This window comes from Lemur catta, chromosome 2 (assembly GCF_020740605.2).
Source record: "Lemur catta isolate mLemCat1 chromosome 2, mLemCat1.pri, whole genome shotgun sequence".
Taxonomy (NCBI): domain Eukaryota; kingdom Metazoa; phylum Chordata; class Mammalia; order Primates; family Lemuridae; genus Lemur; species Lemur catta.
Genome location: NC_059129.1, coordinates 35825850 through 35844099, shown reverse-complemented (window position 1 = coordinate 35844099; position 18250 = coordinate 35825850). Strand labels below are relative to the sequence as shown.

The 18250-nt window shown below is 53.6% G+C and overlaps 2 protein-coding genes across 5 annotated transcripts; both read left to right on the top strand.

Moving 5' to 3' along the window:
- Nucleotides 1–4690: 4690 nt before the first annotated feature.
- MAPK3 (mitogen-activated protein kinase 3) lies at nt 4691–11545 on the top strand. Of its 2 annotated transcripts, XM_045543434.1 has the most exons (9): nt 4737–4946; nt 5926–6108; nt 7941–8130; nt 8294–8410; nt 8699–8813; nt 9176–9307; nt 9475–9584; nt 9669–9821; nt 10963–11545. In XM_045543434.1, the coding sequence occupies exons 1-8, from the start codon at nt 4771–4773 to the stop codon at nt 9789–9791; spliced, it is 1146 nt and encodes a 381-aa protein (XP_045399390.1). In that variant the 5' UTR covers nt 4737–4770; the 3' UTR covers nt 9792–9821; nt 10963–11545. The 2 variants fall into 2 exon arrangements, with proteins under 2 accessions (XP_045399389.1, XP_045399390.1); XM_045543433.1 differs by having other exon boundaries at nt 4691–4946; nt 9475–9821.
- Nucleotides 11546–11636: 91 nt separating this feature from the next.
- Nucleotides 11637–17891, top strand: GDPD3 (glycerophosphodiester phosphodiesterase domain containing 3). 3 transcript variants are annotated; one of them, XR_006733457.1, is made up of 10 exons: nt 11637–12326; nt 12621–12663; nt 12908–13043; nt 13131–13176; nt 13305–13423; nt 13504–13593; nt 13939–14072; nt 15652–15728; nt 15816–15867; nt 17689–17720. XR_006733457.1 is itself a non-coding variant. In XM_045543436.1 (10 exons), exons 1-10 carry the CDS (start codon nt 12188–12190, stop codon nt 17824–17826), a joined length of 957 nt encoding a protein of 318 aa, XP_045399392.1. In that variant the 5' UTR covers nt 11637–12187; the 3' UTR covers nt 17827–17891. The 3 variants fall into 3 exon arrangements, 2 of the variants coding, with proteins under 2 accessions (XP_045399392.1, XP_045399393.1); XM_045543436.1 differs by having other exon boundaries at nt 15652–15711; nt 17689–17891; XM_045543437.1 differs by lacking the exon at nt 15652–15728 and having other exon boundaries at nt 17689–17891.
- The last annotated feature ends 359 nt before the right edge of the window (nt 17892–18250 follow it).

Sequence of the window (18250 nt, the reverse complement as noted above, 5' to 3'; positions counted from 1 at the left end):
TAGCTACTCAGTAGGCTGAGGCAGGAGGATCACTGGAGCCCAGGAGTTCGAGGTTGCAGTGAGATATGATTGTGCCACTGCACTCCAGCCTGGGTGACAAAGTGAGACTGGCAAGAAAGAAAGGGAAGAAAGGAAGGAAGGAAGGAAGGAAGGAAGGAAGGAAGGAAGGAAGGAAGGAAGGAAGGAAGGAAGGAAGGAAGGAAAGAAAAGAAAAGAAAAGAAAGGAAGAGAAGGAAGGAAGGAAAGAAGGAAGGAAGGAAGGAAAAAAGAATCTCCAATCTATTAGGAGGGCAAGATGAGTACATAAATAAACATAATACAAATTGGGCATTTGCTCTAAGACAGGAAAAAGGTACAAATATACCACATGGAGTGGGAGGGTATCAGGAAACACCTCAGGAGGGGGTGGTATGTGAGCCAATCCTGCCAATGGGAAAGGATTCTCTTTACTGAAATACCCATCCCATATAAGTAGCATCCCAAATAACATTAATAGAAATAGCATGAGCAAAAGTGCAGAAGCAGGATGTGTATGATACATTAGCCACTGAGAAATTTCACTGGGCTAGACCAAAGTTCATCTGGGAAATGAACCTGAAAGGATAGACCTGGATCAAAGTCAGTGGGGCCTTGAATGTTGATAAAGGGATTTTGGACTTCATCTGACACTTAATGGGAAGAATTAAGAATAAAAAATGTTGTAATTAGACATTACTGTGTTGCCTACTCAGCACTTTCTGGGGACCGTGCCCCAATTTTCCTTGGGAAAACCATCCCTCTTCCAGCTCAGCTCATGTTGTACCCGTAGAGATAACTGATCCCCAACTGCACACTGATTCAGGTTCAAGGATTTGCACAGGCTACAAACAAAACTGGTAACCAGTAAGAGTCAAATCTATTTACAAGGAGACAAGGAGAGACAGAGAGAAATAGAGAGAGAAGAGCTCTCCCTTCACTGGAGTTACTGGAAAAAGTCAGACATGAATCTGGAACTGTTGGCAGCCATCTGGCTACTCTGAGAGGAAGAGCTGGCTGAAATGGAACCAATTCAGAAAAAAGCAGAGCTAAGACACAGGACCAAAGTCCTGATGACATTGTTTGAGTCCCTGGGGCCAACTGTGCCTTAACATCTACTGCTAACCTTTTCAGTAAGTAAGCCAATATATTCCTTTCTTGCCTAAGTCAGTTTGAGTTGGGTCTTTGACCACTTGTTGCTAAAAGATTCCTGCCTAGTGCAGACCTAATCAAGGTTGTGTTTTAGGCATAGCTAAGGAGAAAGGAGACTATTTAACACAATAGTAATAGTGGAATACCATAATAAAGGCAAAGTTACCTGGGAATCAAGAGGAAACATCAGACAAACCCAAACTGCAGGATATTCTACAAAATAACTGACCTGTAATCTTCAAAAACTCAAGGTCATGAAAGACCCCCCCCCAAAAAAAGGATAAGGAGCTGTTCTAGATTAAAGGAAACTAAGAAGTCACAACAACTAAATGCAACATGTGAACATGTGATCCTGAATTTGATCCTAAGCCAGAAAAGGAACATTAGTGGGACAATTGGCAAAATTTGAATAAGATCTATAGAGTAACTCTATTAATATTAATTTCTTGATTTTAATAGTTGTACTGTATAAATAAAATGTTAATGTCTGGGGAGTACTGAAGGGCATACAGAAATTCTTTGAACTATTTTTGTAACTTTTTAGTAAGTCTGAAATTATTTAAAAAGTTAAAAAAATAATAAAAATATGAAATTAGGGTTAGATCATTGGTAGAGGGCATGGCTTCAGGAAATGCTATGGCAATAAAATGACAAGGAGTTGGCTGCATGTGGAGAGAAACGGAAAACTGGAAAAATTGCAGGGCTCAGCCATGAGAGAATGGTGGTGGTACTAAAGACAAGGGAGTGTAGGAGAGAAACAGTTTTGGGAGAAGACGACTTTCTTTTTCTTTTCTTTTTTTTGAGAGAGTCTCGCTCTGTTGCCTGAGCTAGAGTGCCGTGGCGTCAGCCTAACTCACAGCAACCTCAAACTCCTGGGCTCAAGCGATCCTCCTGTCTCAGCCTCCCAAGCAGCTGGGACTACAGGCACGTGCCACCATGCCCGGCTAATTTTTTCTCTATATATATTTTTTAGCTGTCCAAATCATTTCTTTCTATTTTTAGTAGAGACGGGGTCTCGCTCTTGCTCAGGCTGGTCTCGAACTCCTGACCTTGAGTGATCCACCTGCCTTGGCCTCCCAGAGTGCTGGGATTACAGGCGTGAGCCCCCGCGCCCAGCCGGAAGACGACTTTCACTGGACATGCTGAATCTGAGGTATCAGCTTGCCTCCAGCAGACTCTGGAACTAGGCTAAGGGTAGAGATTTTACATAAAGGAAAGAATCAATGCCACAGGAATGTGATGTGACTAAGGGAGACACTGCAGAGAAAGAAACCTGGTGAAGAGGAGAACAGCACAGGGAAGGGGCCCAGCACAGACTGGCAGAGCTGACCACAAAGATTTCAGAGAAGGAGCCGGGCCTGGTGGCACACACCTGCTGTCCCAGCCACTGGGGAGGCTGAGGCAGGAGGATCGCTTGAGACAAGGAGTTCGAGGCTGCAGTTGAGCTATGATTGTGCCACTGCACTCCAGCCTGGGTGACAGAGCAAGATTCTGTCTCTTAAAATAAAAAATAAAAAAATAAAAAAGATTTTGGAGAAGGGATCAGTTGAAGAATGCTTATACCAGAGAAGAGATATTTGGGCATCTCAAATATCTGTAATATATAAAGAAAGGTCCCAAGAAAATGATAACAGAGGGGTTTTTTTGATTTTTAAAAAATAGTACTTAAATCTTGATACATGTTTTAATGTGTTCTGACCCTTCATCCTGCACACACACTGGCTAGTTGAGTAAGTTGAAATGGGAATGTTCATTTGTGCTCTTTCATGTGCCGGACCTTGAAATCACAAAAAGATAAGAAATGATTTAATATTTAGTCTGGGTAGTGCCAAAGGACAGAGCTAAACCAAATAGGAGCTATTAGAAAAACTCTAAGAAAGCAGTGAGCTGTGAGGTAGGTAATCAACTACCTGGCAGGGAAAATCATTCCCATCCAGGCCTCTATGGAAATACCAACCTCAGCCGCTAGAGGGGAACCTCGGTCACACTCTCTAAATCAGCCTTCGCAGCAGGAGGTGGCAGACTCCTCCCTGCACACACACTCCCACTCAGGAAACCTGGCTCCATGAGGAACTCTTGTGGTGTTTTCTCTGACTCACTATGATCTCCCGCAGTTGCAAAATGATCTGGCAAAAGCCCCTCAAGGGCTTTTACACTTACTGAGTAACATCCAAACTCCTTGCCGGAATCCATGGCCTTCCTCCATCTGGCCCCAAACTACTCCTCCAGCCTGAACCCCCTTCATCCTTTTCACTGCAGCCACACCGGACGGGTCACGCTCCCGCCTCTACGCCTTGGCTCCGGTGCCCTTCCCTTGATGGCTTTCCTGGTCACAGCCTTCTGCAGCCCTCCTGCTTTTTCAATGACTCAAACGCCACCTCCATTACTCTCTCCTCACTTCTCTACAAAGACTGATCTTGCCCATCCCTGAGCTCACACACCATATAGTACGTCCTTCTATCTTGTATTAAGCTGAATTATGCATGTGCATCTTGTCTCTTCAATAGATTAGAACCTCCACGAGAGGCCAGTAGGTTATTTGCCCAGGGTAACACAGCCAGTAAGTGGCAAAGATGGGATTCTAAACCAGGCACTCTGGCTCCAGAGAGTTCTTGCTCTCAACCATGAATTCACACTCTGTAACACCCTGTCTTCAGCCACAGTGCCTAGCTCAGAGCTTGGTACACGGTGCCATTCAGTGGTTTGTCAAATGAATAAGTAAAAAAATCACTGATCTAATGAGCACCTCTCGAACCTTCACTGACCTATGGGGTATTGGGAACCAGCAACTCAGTCTCACTAATCTGAGCTAGAATGCCGGGCTGTGGGTGTAATCAGGAGCAATTTCAGAATCATAATTACTGTTCCATTTTGTCTCTTGATCTGTAATGCATACAAGGACCTAACCCCAGCTTCTCAGGGAGAAAAAACGCCGCCATTACTTACTGAAGCCTAGGAGCTGTGTGTTTTTGTGAGGCTTCCAGCTCACATCTTCACTGTGAAACGGGAGGGATGGACTGACAGCCTGCGGGCGCCCGTGACCTGCGACAGCTGCCTCTGCGTCACAAGACATCACTCTGAGTCTCCGCTGTCATTGTTACGGTGACCTTGCCCAAGTTAGTTAACCCCACTCCCAGATTCTCCATCTGTAAAACCTGATTCATTCATTCCAAAAAATTGTGACCCAGGGTGACCTAGGGCCGCGGCTCTGGTCCGGCTCCAGTACTCGTTCTCGGCGCGGCCCGGGGTAAGTCACCGGCCGGCCCGACCCGCCGCTTCGCCTTCGAGGGGAGGGCGCGGACGCCCCTAAAACGGCCCTGCGGGGCCTCGCGGCAACTGGCACAGCCGATGCCGGGGCCGAGGACCGCGGCACCCGCGGCGGGAAGCCCGGTGCGCCCGGGCCGGGTCACGCGGCGACCGCGGCCGCGCGGGGGCGGGGCGGGGGCGGGGCCTGCGCGCGCGGCCCCGCGGGTGACCGGGAGCGCGGGGGCGGGGCGGGGGCGGGGCCTGCGCGCGCGGCCCCGCGGGTGACAGGGCGGGCGGGAAGGGGCGGGGCCTCGGGCGGGGCCGCCGGGGGAGGCGGGCGGGAGGGGAGGAGTGGAGATGGCGGCGGCGGCGGCGGCGGCTCAGGGGGGCGGGGGCGGGGATCCCCGGGGAGCCGATGGGGTCGGCCCGGGGGTCGCGGGGGAAGTGGAGATAGTGAAGGGGCAGCCGTTCGACGTGGGGCCGCGCTACACGCAGCTGCAGTACATCGGCGAGGGCGCGTACGGCATGGTCAGGTGAGGGGCGTTCCAAGGGAGGGGGCGACTCAGGGGGAGGGGGCTCGAGGGAGGCGGAGGGGAGAGGTCCTGAGCGCTTTCGGGGACGTGGAGACTCGGAACGTCAGAGGCAGGGGGCTCTGGAGGCTTGGGAGCGTCCCAGGGAGGGAGCCTTTGAGTGCTTTCTGGGGGAGGGGGCTTGGAGATTTTGAACTGACCCTTCTACAATGAAAGCAGGGGCATCTAAGTGGATATGGGGTTGTGGTGGGGGCCTCCGGGACCCTGGAGACAAGGGGTGAGGCACAGAGAGTAAGTATCCTCGGGGATGTGATGTCCCTAGGGAAGGGTGGGTGAGGGCCCCTTTTGGGGGCAGAGGGTGTCTTGAATTCCCCCAGTGAAGCTGTGCCAGGCAGTTGGGGAGAGAAGAGCAGAGCTCAGGATGGGGCAGGGCTTTGGGTCCCTTGGGAGGGGCCCGGTAAGGGATGAGGGGCAGGAGTGCCTCCCTGCATCTTCTGGGAGCGGTCTGCGAGTTCTCCTGGCTCCTCCATGTGCTCTGGGCCTCTGCTCCTCAGGGACAGCAGACTGCCCAGGCCCCTCACCTCATCCACTCTCTCTATCCCTCCTACGAGTGCCTCCTCTCAGCATTTGCTTCATTCTCATCTACTCATCTCCACCCGCTGGGCCAGCTTTGGGTTGAAGGAGCCCTTCCTGGGCAGGGCAGAGGAGGGCTCAGGGCAAATGGAAGGGGATTGAGGAGAGGGGAAGTCAGCGGTCAGGCTCTTCCTCTGTTTATGAAGTCACCGAAGGGCTGCCTGGCTGGTCCCCAGCTTTCTCCCTGGAGATCCCAGGCCTTCACAGCAGGAAGGAACCAGCATTGTTTATGACTTGGCCAGAGCTTTCTCCTGCTCCCTCCCCTCCCTGCCAAGGCCTGGGTGGGGCCACCAGGCCTGGACTCCCCCTTTGTAAGGCCACACCAGCAGCATGTCTCTGGCCCTCTCAGCTCAGCTTATGACCACGTGCGCAAGACTCGAGTGGCCATCAAGAAGATCAGCCCCTTCGAGCATCAGACGTACTGCCAGCGCACGCTGCGAGAGATCCAGATCTTGCTGCGATTCCGTCATGAGAATGTCATTGGCATCCGAGACATTCTGCGAGCGCCCACCCTGGAGGCCATGCGGGATGTGTATCCTTCACCTTGGCCAGATGGCTGTCCAGGAACAGCTTCAGAGCTGGGCTGGGGAACACTGGCTTTCTTTTTGTTTCCATCTTCCCTGCCACCCTCCAAAACAAACCCAGTAAAAGAAACTTTCCAGCTGAGGAGAGGCCACAGAGTGTAACAGGGCTTGGAGGTCTCAGATGAATCCTGGCCTGCTGCAGCCAGGCGGAATGACCTTGGACAAGTCGGTTCTCTGCTCCCTGCCTCAGGGGGGGGGAACTGGGCAAGATGGTCTCTATGAGAGCTTTGTCTTCTGACATCTGTAGTTCTGTGACATGATCCAGTTTCTGTCCACAACCAGTTCTTGCTTAACAAACTGATGATTCTTTCCTCTCTGGGTCCCCAGACTAGAGTGAAGGCAGGGAAAAACAAAACTGCCTTTTCTTGAGGGCCTCCTATGTGTCAGGTGCCATGTGTGACAAGTGCTTCCACGTTTCTTATTCTACTTCCCAGCTGCGCTATGAGATGGCCTCATCAGCTCCATCTCAAAGATGAGGAAACCCAGGCCCAGAAGCCTAAAATCAAGTATTTCTGTTGCTGCCTGCTCCCCTCCCGCAGGTGGGAATTTGTCCTTTCTCTGGGACTTCCCACTCAGAGCCCCACCTAATCACCTGTAGACTTGCACCTTGCCCAGGGAGGGACAGCCTAGCCTTTGCTGCCCTCCCTTAATATTGCTTTCCTAGTTTGTTATGCACTTCCTGCCTGGCCTTGTTGTTGCCACCTTGTAACACCCATCACCTCTTCCCTATCCTGCCCACTGCTGCCAGTCCCAGTCCTCCACCCAAGAGAAGGAATTGGTACTACAGAGTCTGCAGCCCCCACCACAGACTAGACAGGAAATTCCATACTCACCCCCAGCTGGCCGCATGACCTTAAGCAAGTGACTGCATTCTCGCTGGGGCTCTCCATCTATAAAACAGCAGGGTTGGTCAAGATGTTCCCTGAAGACCCTTTTAAGGCTGACTCTAAAACACAGTCCTGACTTACTCTTCCACAGACAAGCCAAATGGCATTTATTTATTTATTTATGTTTAATCTTTGTTTTATCTTCAAATATGAAGACACTCACTCCTCTATCTCATGATGTATGGCCAAGCATTCCTCCTTGAGTAGGAGTGTACTGTTGGGAGTGTCTCCTCATTTTTCTTGCACAAACCATTCCCGTAAGTCAGGCATTTTATTTTTAAGCAAACATTGCATGCCAGATGGTGTTCATGCATTATCTCATTTAAGTCCCTCAATAGCCACGTGACTCAGGCACTCATATTAGCAATAATAGTTCACGTTTGCTGAGCACTCACAGGGTGCCAAGCACTGGGCTGGCAGCTTAACGCGGGTCACCTCATCTAGTCTTCACAACCACACTCTACAGAACAATTATTTTCCCTGCTTTCCAGATGAGGAAGTCAAGGCACAGACAGGTTGAGATCATAAAGTCAGCGAGTAGTAGAGTGGGGATTTCAGACATCATTGGGTTAACTCCTGAGCTCTGCTCTTAACTGTGAAGCTCTCCTGCCTCCCAAGGTTTATTATTACCCCTGTCTCCCCAGTAGGGAAACTGAGGCCACAGGATGAAGTGCCTTGCTGAGGAGGGTACAGTGCCTCAGCTGAGATGCAACAGAGGCTCCGAGCCCTGGTGCTGCATGTGGCCCTGCCCAGCTCATGATATGGGTTGGCAGATCGTTAAGTCCAAGGGGCTCTGGCTGGAGGGGACATGCAGCCTAGTTGCCAGGGCCTGTTTTCCTTAACCAAGTGCCTCCTGCTGCCCCCTGCCCGGGGGTCTCCGGAACCATGCTTAGCTACATTGTGCAGGACCTAATGGAGACAGACCTGTATAAATTGCTCAAAAGCCAGCAGCTGAGCAATGACCACATCTGCTACTTCCTCTACCAGATCCTGCGGGGCCTCAAGTATATCCACTCAGCCAACGTGCTCCACCGGGATCTAAAGCCCTCCAACCTGCTCATTAACACCACCTGCGACCTTAAGGTCAGAGGTTGGGCACCTGTCCCCTCTTCCCCTAGGGTCTCGGGCTTCCAGGTGACCAGTAGGAACCTCAGGCAGGAGCGCATCACAAGCAAGGGGAACAGTGTGGCCACCTGGGCTGTGGAAGGCGGCAGCCCAGAGCTCAGCAGCCGGGGTCTGATTCCAGATCTGTGATTTCGGCCTGGCTCGGATTGCTGACCCTGAGCACGACCACACTGGCTTTCTGACGGAATATGTGGCCACACGCTGGTACCGCGCCCCAGAGATCATGCTGAACTCCAAGGTAGGAGAGCTCCCCAGCCCTGAAGGGAAGGGGCCAGGTCCCAGGAAGCTCTGGAGCCACCTCTGAGCCAGGTACTGACCCCCATGGCACTGGAAGTCCACCCTGTGGGCCTTGTCACTTCCCTCTGGTACTTGGGCTCTGCAGGAAAGCTGAGCATTGGGTCCTCCAGGCCTCTGCCCTCTGTCTCTCTGGCTGCTGTTGGACTAGTTTGGAGCTGGTGGCTTAGCCCAGACGATAGGACCCTGTTGAGGCTGGCCCGGGAGCCCACCACTTTCTCCTCCTCCCCAGGGCTACACCAAGTCCATTGACATCTGGTCTGTGGGCTGCATCCTGGCTGAGATGCTCTCCAACCGGCCCATCTTCCCTGGCAAGCACTACCTGGATCAGCTCAACCACATTCTGGGTGAGGGCGCCTGGCCAGCTGAGGGGCAGGTGTTAGCTTATCTGAGGTGAGATTTCTTGAGGGTCAGAGTGAAGGGCCCCTCCAGTGTCTCACAGTATTTCAGTGAGGTGTAGACACTATCCCCATTTGATAGATGGGAAAAGAAAGGCTAAGCCCCCACCTAAGGACGCGCTAGAGCCAGGGTTTGAGCTAGGTCTGCTTGAATCCAGCCCCTCGCTCTTCACCAGCACACCAGTGGCCTGGAGGTGACCGTGTGAGGGACAGGAGTGAGTTGCTGAGCTGGGAGCTCTCGTTCCTGCCTCCTTGCTTGTCCTAGTCCCAGAAGGAGGAGATCTTTCACCAAGTCACCTCCTTATCTGCAGGCATCCTCGGCTCCCCATCCCAGGAGGACCTCAATTGCATCATCAACATGAAGGCTCGAAACTACCTACAGTCTCTGCCCTCCAAGACCAAGGTGGCCTGGGCCAAACTGTTTCCCAAGTCGGACTCCAAAGGTGAGAGAGACAAGGGGGCTGGTACGGCCTAAACGCTGGGTGCAGAGAAGGGTGCGTGAGCCCAGCAGCCACCTGAGGAGATAGGCCCCTGGGCACAGAGCAGCAAAGTGATGCTTCTAGGAGCTCCTCCAGCCTTCCCTTTGACCCTGACTCCTGTCCTTCCCTAGCCCTTGACCTGCTGGACCGGATGTTAACCTTTAACCCCAACAAACGGATCACAGTGGAGGAAGCACTGGCTCACCCCTACCTAGAGCAGTACTACGACCCGACGGATGAGGTGGGCCAGCCCCCCGCAGCAGGGCCGGCGGGAGCACGGGCCTCCCCTAGCACCTGCCCTGAGCCTCACTGTCTGCCACCCCAGCCGGTCGCTGAGGAGCCCTTCACCTTCGACATGGAGCTGGATGACCTCCCCAAGGAGCGGCTGAAGGAGCTCATCTTCCAGGAGACGGCCCGCTTCCAGCCTGGGGTGCTGGAGGCCCCCTAGCCTGGACAGACGGTCCCACCCCTGGGCCTGGTGAGTGTTCCCACTGCCCGCGCACACGCTCACCTGACACCAGGGTGCCTAACACACCTCCACACAGTCACGGGCTTGCCCAGGCCCAGACTTGTGGCCTACTCAGTCCTCCAACCCCAGATATCTCCCACCTGTCAACACCCTGCATGCTCCAGCCCCAGTAGCCATTCCAGACCTCCAGAGGTCACTGAGGGTGCCTGTCACCCATCTGAGGAGCAGAGCCAGGCTTTGGCTCTCCCAGTGTGGGCAGAGAGGCAGGTGGGGCTGTGATTTGTTTGGGAGGAGCCCAGTAGCACCCACCCTGACCCAGATGCCCGGCCCTCGCACACCTGCTGCTCAGGTCGGCAGTTCACACAGCTGTGGGGGACCCCACTGGGCCTGTCCCCACCCACACTGCCCTACTTCCCTCCTACAGTCTCTTCCTGGCTTTGGCCAGCTGTGGTCTGTTAGAAAGAAGGCAGACACGTCTGGGCTCAAGCCCAGGTCTGCCACTCATTAAGCACTGTGTGGTACCGTGCGAGACACCTCACCTCTCTGCATCACCGTTTCCTGGAGACAGTCTAGTAAGGAGAGCAAGCAGTGAGAGAACTCGCAACATAGTTCTAATAGGTTTACATGTATTAATTCATTTAATCCTTATAGCACTACCTTGAGATAGGTACTATTGTTATCTCCACTGGCTGGGCACAGTGGCTCACACCTGTAATCCCAACACTTTGGGAGGCCGAGGTGGGAGGATCGCTTGAGGCCAGGAGTTCAAGACTGGTCTGGGCAACATAGCAAGACCCTATTTCTACAAAAAAAATTAAAAAATTAGCCAGGCATGGTGGTACGTGCCTGTAGTCCCAGCTACTTGGGAGGCTGAGACAGGAGGATCACTTGAGCCCAGGAGTTTGAGGGTGCAGTGAACTATGATGACGCTACTGCACTCCAGCCTGGGCAACAAAACAAGACCCCATCTCTAAAAATATATATGAATATGTAAAATATATAAAAATATGTAATTATCTCATTTACAGGTGAGGAAGCTGAGATGCATCTTATCCAACGTCAGGATGAGATGAGGGACACTGAGGTCGGGGCTCTGTTAGGTCCTCTCATGAGTACTAACGATTCCTTCCCGGCCTATCTTTTCCTTTAGGTCCTGCCTCCTGCCTGCCCCTCTCCCGCCAGACTGTTAGAAATGGACACTGTGCCCAGCCCAGACCCCGGCAGCCCAGGCCGGCTCAGAGGGTGGGCCTGGCCACCTTCTCTCCCTTTGCTCAGGCGTCCTGCTTCAGCCAGGCCAAGGTGTCCCTCACCCCCTCCTGCTGGGGCCCTAGGGCTCACGTGGCCCCAGAGCGAATTTCCCTGTGCTGCTCTGTCTTCACCTAGCCCAGGTATCCCAGTCTGGTCGTTCTGGAATGGAAGGGCTCTGGCTGCCCCAGGACCCACCGTGGGGTGGCGGCACTGAATGAGGACTCAGGGCAAGCCCTGCCCCGCTCATCTCATTAAAACCCACCTTGCTTCCCTGAAGGAACATTCCTAAGTCCCAAGGGCTGGTATCCCTGAGGAGCAGGGCCAGGCCCGAACCCCTCCCCTCAAAGCTGCCACATCTAACGCCCTTGCTGCTTCTGTGTGTGGGTGAGCGGAAGTGAAGCTGGGGGTACGTGGAGCACCTGGTGCCCCCTGCCCACCTCCCTGTGCCTGTATCTAATATATAAATATAGAGATGTGTATACGGATGGTCCTGGCTCTGTCTGTGTTTGCCGATGCCCCGACCCTCACCATTGCTGCTTTGAGGACTGGCTTCAGCCCAGCTGCTGCCCAGCTGTGGCTGTGCGTGACCCTGGTGCCCTTTGGCTCCCGGGTGGCCAAGCTTGAGGATGGGGGTGAAAGGAGCTCCAGACTCCTGGAAAGAGTGGGGTGGGGTCAGTTTTCACCTTAGTCACTTTCCTCTCCCCTCTCTTACGGCTTCCTGTCTGACTGGCTGGGGGTGATTTGGGGGTGACTCAGGGGTACCTTACACATCCCCAGATTCTCTGGAATGGCAAGGGGCAGGTGTGTTGTGTACCCTGGCCACAAGCACCAGTGGGTGTGGGGAAGGCCACAACAGACCTGGTTGGGGGGGACTTTATTCCTGCTATGTGGCCAAGGATGGAGGGGTGCTGGGTTCCCTGAAAGGCTGCCTGCCTATTCTGTTTCCACCCTGGCTCCAGCTGAGCCCTGCAGCCTGGCTTCGCTCCAGCAGCAGGCTCAGCAGGTCCCAGGGGTGTGGCAGTGGCCAGTACAAGAGCCAGCCCACACCGGCTAGGCAGGCAGTGAGGCAGCACAGTCCTCCTTCAAGACGGCTGAGCTCGTGGCTGTGGGAGCCACGGAGTGTGGCCATGGGTCCCCTGTTGTACTACGCCCTGCCCGCCCTGGGCAGCTATGTCATGCTGTCCATCTTCTTCCTGCGCCGGCCTCGCCTGCTGTACACACCCTGGACTCCAGCCTATCGTGTCCGCCTGGGGGCCCACCGAGGAGGTGAGCTGGGCAAGGGAGGGAAGGGAGGGACTGGCAGGGATGGGGTGGAGCGAGGATGGCAAGACAGGCGCCAAGGTGGACAGCAAAGAAGGGTTAGTCCATGGGCAGGATGCCAGAAACAGGGCAAGGACCAAAGCAGAAGGACAGCAAGGTGGCAGGGCAGGGGATGGATAGGGAGGGAGAATCTGGCTCAACCAGCAGTAACTGGGAAGAGGAGGCAGGAGGGAGGCCAGTGAGAGGAAGGTGACCAGGCCAGTCCAGGCCCCAGGGACCCACCCCAGCTATCCCACACAGGATCTGGAGAGCGGCTGGAGCACACCATGGAGGCCATGGAGAAGTGAGTGCACCTGCCCCTGGCCGAGTGGCCATGTAAGGTTGTGCCAGTTGTGCACTGCATCATACCAAGGGGTCCTGTGACTGGAGCACACTAAAGGTGTGCCTGCACATCCCACAGTGAAGTCTGCACCCCTCCCCTATTCCCCTACATACCTCCCCACTGACATGCAGTTTGGCCAATCCCAGTCCTCCCACTCTGTGCCCCCGACCCCCCCACCGCTCCCCATTGACCTTTGCTCCCATAGCTCCATGACCCAGCGAGCTGACCTCCTAGAGCTAGACTGCCAGCTGACAAGGGACGGAGTGGTGGTGGTGTCACATGATGAGAACCTGTCCCGCCAGTCAGGCCTGAACAGGGATGTGAGCAGCCTGGACTTTGAGGTGGGCCTCACCCTGACCCCCAGCCCACACAGAGAGTTGCCACGGCTCCACGTGTGCCTCCAGTGACGCACTTCCTGCCCTCCCCAGGACCTGCCCCTCTACAAGGAGGAGCTGGAGATTTACTTCTCACCAGGTGAGAGCAAGGGCTGTGAGCTATGACCAAGCCCGGCCCACCTTCCCCAGACCGCTGCCTTGGCTTCCCACCCCCAGCCCAACATTCCTCCTCTGAACCCTCCTCCCACAACTACCCCCCTGCCCCAGGCCACTTTACTCACGGGTCAGACCGGCGCATGGTGAGTCTGGAGGACATGTTCCAGAGGTTCCCAAGGACGCCCATGAGCTTGGAGGTCAAAGAAGAGAATGAAGAGCTCATTCACAAGGTGGGGCTGCAGGCAGAGGGGGGCAGTGGCCCAGCTGGAGAGAGGCCTGGCTTCCCCTCACCTTTGTCTCCTCCTCCCAGATAGCAAGCCTGGTGAGGCGCTTTGACCGCAATGAAATCTCCATCTGGGCCTCAGAGAAGAGCTCAGTCATGAAGAAGTGCAAGGCTGCCGTGAGTCCCTGTCCTTCCTGCTCCAGGGTCCCCTCCTCCCAAGAGCCAGAGTCCTGAGGGGCCTGAGCTAGAGGGGTCGGGGAGGGTTCTGGAGGAACTGGCCCTTGAGCAGGGTCTCCCAGGGTAGAGCTTGAAGAGGCAGCTGGTGAGGGGGGTGAGGGACCACACAGTGGTGGCAACAAGGAAGCCGGATTTAGATCTCGAACACTGGGCCAAGATGTGACTTTGATCATGCCGGTAGTAGGACCTCCTGAACATCCACCACCACTCCCCTGCAGCTCACACCTCCTCTCTGCTTCCCCAAGAGCAGTCTGATCTCTTTCTCACCCTCTGCTTTCTCCCCAGAATGCTGAGATGCCACGGTCCTTCACGGTGAGCAGAGGATTGTGGCTGCTGCTGCTCTATTACCTGGGGCTGCTGCCTTTCACCCCCATCCCAGAGAAGTTCTTCTTCTGCTTCCTGCCCACCATCATCAACAGGTACCAGAGTGGGGCAGAACCTCATAAAAACACCCCCCCCCAAGCCCATTGCTCAGGGTCCCCGCGGGGGAGGAGTCCTTTTTTCCCCAGCTCCCTGGATCCCCCCAAGGTAACCCCCAAGGCCCTTTGAACACGGTGGATCCTCCCCAGCATTCGAGAACACGTGTGAAATTACATGCAGCTGTGTACTGACAAGCAGCTTCAGAGTAAAGCATTCATTTATTCATCCAACATATTTATTGAATGTCTCCGCTGTTCCAGTAAATAAGTTATACCAGTAAATAAGACCAATGGTGGGGTGAGGCCCTGGTGAGTTTACAGTCTGGCTGGGGAGACAGATACTATAGTAACTCTTTAGAGTGTGGCTCTCTCAACTCTCAGAAGGAAAAAGCCAGCCTTCTCCTGTAGGGAGACAGGGATTAACAAAGTAACAGCTGGGTAAAGTATCAGGAATTTGGATACTTCCTAGCTTTCAGGCCTGGCCTCACCCTTTGCTTTCTAACAACTTCTATACGTGGTCCCCAGTGCTCTCTGTCTGCTCCCCTCTGTTGTCCTGAGAGAGGCTCCTACCCAGCCCCCACAATCCCTTGCTACAAAGAGATCATTATGCTAAAAGCTTTGTGTAGGTAACTTTTTTTTTTTTTTTTGCAGGTAGGATCTCACTGTAGCCCTGGCTGGAGTGCAGTGATACAATCATAGCTCACTGCAACCTGGAATTACTGGGCTCAAGTGATCCTCCTGCCTCAGCCTCTCAAAGTAGCTAGAACTATAAGCATGAGCCACCACACCTGGCTAAATTTTTAAAATTTTTTTGTAGAGACAGGATTTCACTCTGTTGCCGAGGCTGGTCTAGAACTCCTGGGCTCAAGCCATCCTCTCACCTGGGCCTCCCAACATGCTGAGATTACAGGCGTGAGCCACTGTGCCCAGCTGACGTGACTTTTTATACAGGACTTGTAAAGTGTTTTTACATCTTTTGGTTTATTTGATCTTTACCCTACAGCACCTCCAGGAGGTATAGAAATCATGTTCCCCATGGTACCCATGGAGATTCTGAGACTCAGAGCGATTCTGTAATTTGTCCAAGGTCACACAGCTAGAAGTATAGAGCCCAGGTTTGCCCTGGGTCTTCCTCCAAAGCCTACCCTGGGACACTATAAAGGGCCTCTAAAGTCACCCTGGAGTGGGATAATTAGGGGCAAGTAGCTGAACCATGAAGTGCTGTCTGGTCTCAAGCTGGCCAGGCCCAACCAGGAGGCCCTCCAGAGTCAGTGTCCAGCTTTGGAATCAAGCTGGGTCCTGGTCCTGGCCCTGGCCCCACCACTGCTTTGCTTTGTGACTGGCAGGTCACCTTAGCTCTCTAAGACTCAGTTTCCTTAACAATAAAATGGCGAGGGGAGGGACACATCCTCAAAGCATGGATATTAGAGTAGGGTCTCACTGAATAGTGGGTGAATTGTTCATTTGGGTAACTACAAAGTTTCTTCTAGGGGGGTAGGGTTACACTGGTCAGGGGGTCACTATTTCCCCTGCGATGACAGAGGGGTACCTGAAGGGCTGACCCCCCATCTCTCCACAGGACCTATTTCCCATTTCCCTGCTCTTGGCTGAACCAGCTGACAGCTACGGTTTCCAGATGGTGAGCTGAGCAAGAAGGTTAGATGGAGAATCCCCTAGAGACTTGCCACTGCCCTTCTCTGTCCCGTCTCATCGCTCCCTTTGTCACCCCACCCAACCCTGCAGGCTCATCATGAGGAAGAGTCTGATCCGCCACCTGGAGGACCGTGGGGTGCAGGTGAGGTCAGACTGCCACTCCCGCAGCACGTAGGCCTGGTAGCAGGGTCCAGTCCCAGTCTGCTACTAACGAGCTGGATCACTTGGGCAGGTCACCCACCTTCTGAGTCTCAGTTTCTTCATCTGAAAAATGAGGAGAATGTTATATTTAATTCTTTTGGATATGTAACTGGTACTCAGTAAGGGCATGGTAAACATTAGCCATGATGTCGAGGATGATGTATTGAACCTACTATCCTGATCCCTGATGGGGGGCTGGGGAAGGACCAGAGCAGGGACAGCTCAGGCCCAGTACCACCTCCTCCCCTGAGCATCAGCTTTGGCCAGGTCATTTAATTAGCAAAACTTTGTTGAGAATGTTCTAGGCACGGTGGTACTGAGAATGGGAGCTTACCATCAAGGGCAGGAGAAGAAATGAAGCTGCCATTGCAAGGGCAATGAGTGGACAGAAAGGAAACAGAGTGCTGTGGTCTGTGGGCTCAGAGGCCTTCTGGAGGAAGTGAGGGGTGAGCAGCCATATGAAGGATGGGAGGAAGCCGGCTCTCGGGGAAGGAGGGGAGAACATCTCAGCCAGGAGGCCCAGCATGTGTGACTGCTGGGGGAGCTGGCAGAGGGGCTGAGAGGGTCCCCCAGGCTGCAGCCTGGAGGAAGGGGCAGGGGAGCTAGAGAAGGCAGCAGAGGCTGAGGCCAGCCCATGGACCTCAGTAAGGAACATGGACTTCAGCCCAGAGGGAAGGGAAGCTTTTGTGGGTCTGAAGCAGTGGAAAGACCCAATCCAGTTGAGGTTTGCTGAGTGAACAAAATGTGGAGAAGAGATTGTGGGGACCGCTGTGGAAGCAGAGAGTCTCAGTAGCAGGTGCTGCTGCCACTGACAGGACTTGGCTCGGGTGGCAGCACTGGGGATGGACGGCCTCACAGACAGGCCAGGCTGCTGATTGGCTGTGGGGGGCGTGTGGCATGGCATGACAGAGCTCTTTCAGGTCAACCCTCTCACTCACATTTTCACCACAAAGCTGAAGGTGTGGACCACCGCTCTCATTCGTCAAATTAGGAATTGAGGCCAGGTGTGGTGGCTCATGCCTGTAATCCTAGCACTCTGGGAGGCCAAGGCGGGAGGATCGCTTGAGCCCAGGAGTTTGAGGTTGCAGTGAGCCATGATGATGCCACTGCACTCCAGCCCAGATGACAGAGTAAGACCCTGTCTCAAAAAAAAAAAAAAAGAATTGAGAGATCGAGGAACTTGTCTAGTATAAAAATACTATCTCCACCTGCCTTGGTCCCCACAGGAGAAGACTGAGGAAGGCAGGGAAGGCACAGACACAGGGCAGGCTGGGAAGCACTGGTGTGCTGGTACACAGTCAACAACCGGTTCTCCAGAAGGAAAAAAAGAAAAGCCCTGATTTGAGCGTGAATTTCCCTGGTTTAAATACTCCCACTTTGGCCAATTTCAGGCTGCCAACATGAGCTCACCAAATGCAGAATGGGAAGAGGCATGTGGTAGCTCATCATTACACGGTATTTCCTTTGTACAGCTGCAGCAGACATATAACCTCAAGAACATAGGTTATAATTAGAAAGCGATAAGTTTTGAGTATTTATTACCTGTGTTGTTAATATAATTTAATTATAAGTTTACATAGAATTTAATTTTTAATAATGGCTGGATTTAATAACCACTTTGCAAAATTCCTGAAAATTTAACAATCAGCTCCAGCATACCACTGCTGGGAGGCCTCCACAGAGGAGCGCTCCCACCGTCTAGATGTAAAGGGAAGTCTCAAGTACAATTGTTTGGAAACTACAAGCCCCACTCCCTGCTCAGGTGATCTTTTGGTGCCTTAATGAAGAGTCGGATTTTGAGGTGGCCTTCAGCCTGGGAGCCACTGGTGTCATGACCGATTATCCTACAGCCCTGCGGCGCTACCTGGACAACCATAGACGAGCTGCCTGGGCCTCTTAAGTCCAGAGGGCCCCACCCTCTCCTCTGTTTCTTTTCCTGAAAAATAAATATTTGTTTTTCAGTTACATCATTGTGCTTGGGGTGAGGGATGGGGGTCATACTGAAGACTTCAAGGATGGAGAGGCCAGAGCCTGAGCCTCTAACAAGCCTGACCCACTGGTTCCACTACATTCCAGACCCAGAAGGGTACCACACCCGGTGCCAGCCTGGCCTCCACTTTCCTCAGGAATGTACCTTGCAGGGCCAACCCTGGTGTCCTGGCCCCCAGCCCCTTGAGAGCCACAGATAATGGTTCCATTTTCCTGAGGCCATCAAGAGCCCCAGGCACATGACCAGGTACTTGACTTCTCCCACCTCTGGCCCTCATGGGCCTCCTCACTGGGCTGTAGAGGGTGGGCCTGGGTGGGACGGCTGAGTTCACAGC

Coding starts and splice junctions, on each gene's coding strand:
- MAPK3 (XM_045543433.1), top strand. CDS start 4,771: ATGGCGGCGGCGGCGGCGGCGGCTCAGGGGGGCGGGGGCGGGGATCCC. Junction 6,109..7,940: donor CTGGAGGCCATGCGGGATGT/GTATCCTTCACC, acceptor AACCATGCTTAG/CTACATTGTGCAGGACCTAA. Junction 8,814..9,175: donor TCAGCTCAACCACATTCTGG/GTGAGGGCGCCT, acceptor CCTTATCTGCAG/GCATCCTCGGCTCCCCATCC.
- GDPD3 (XM_045543436.1), top strand. CDS start 12,188: ATGGGTCCCCTGTTGTACTACGCCCTGCCCGCCCTGGGCAGCTATGTC. Junction 12,327..12,620: donor CCTGGGGGCCCACCGAGGAG/GTGAGCTGGGCA, acceptor TATCCCACACAG/GATCTGGAGAGCGGCTGGAG. Junction 13,044..13,130: donor TGAGCAGCCTGGACTTTGAG/GTGGGCCTCACC, acceptor TGCCCTCCCCAG/GACCTGCCCCTCTACAAGGA.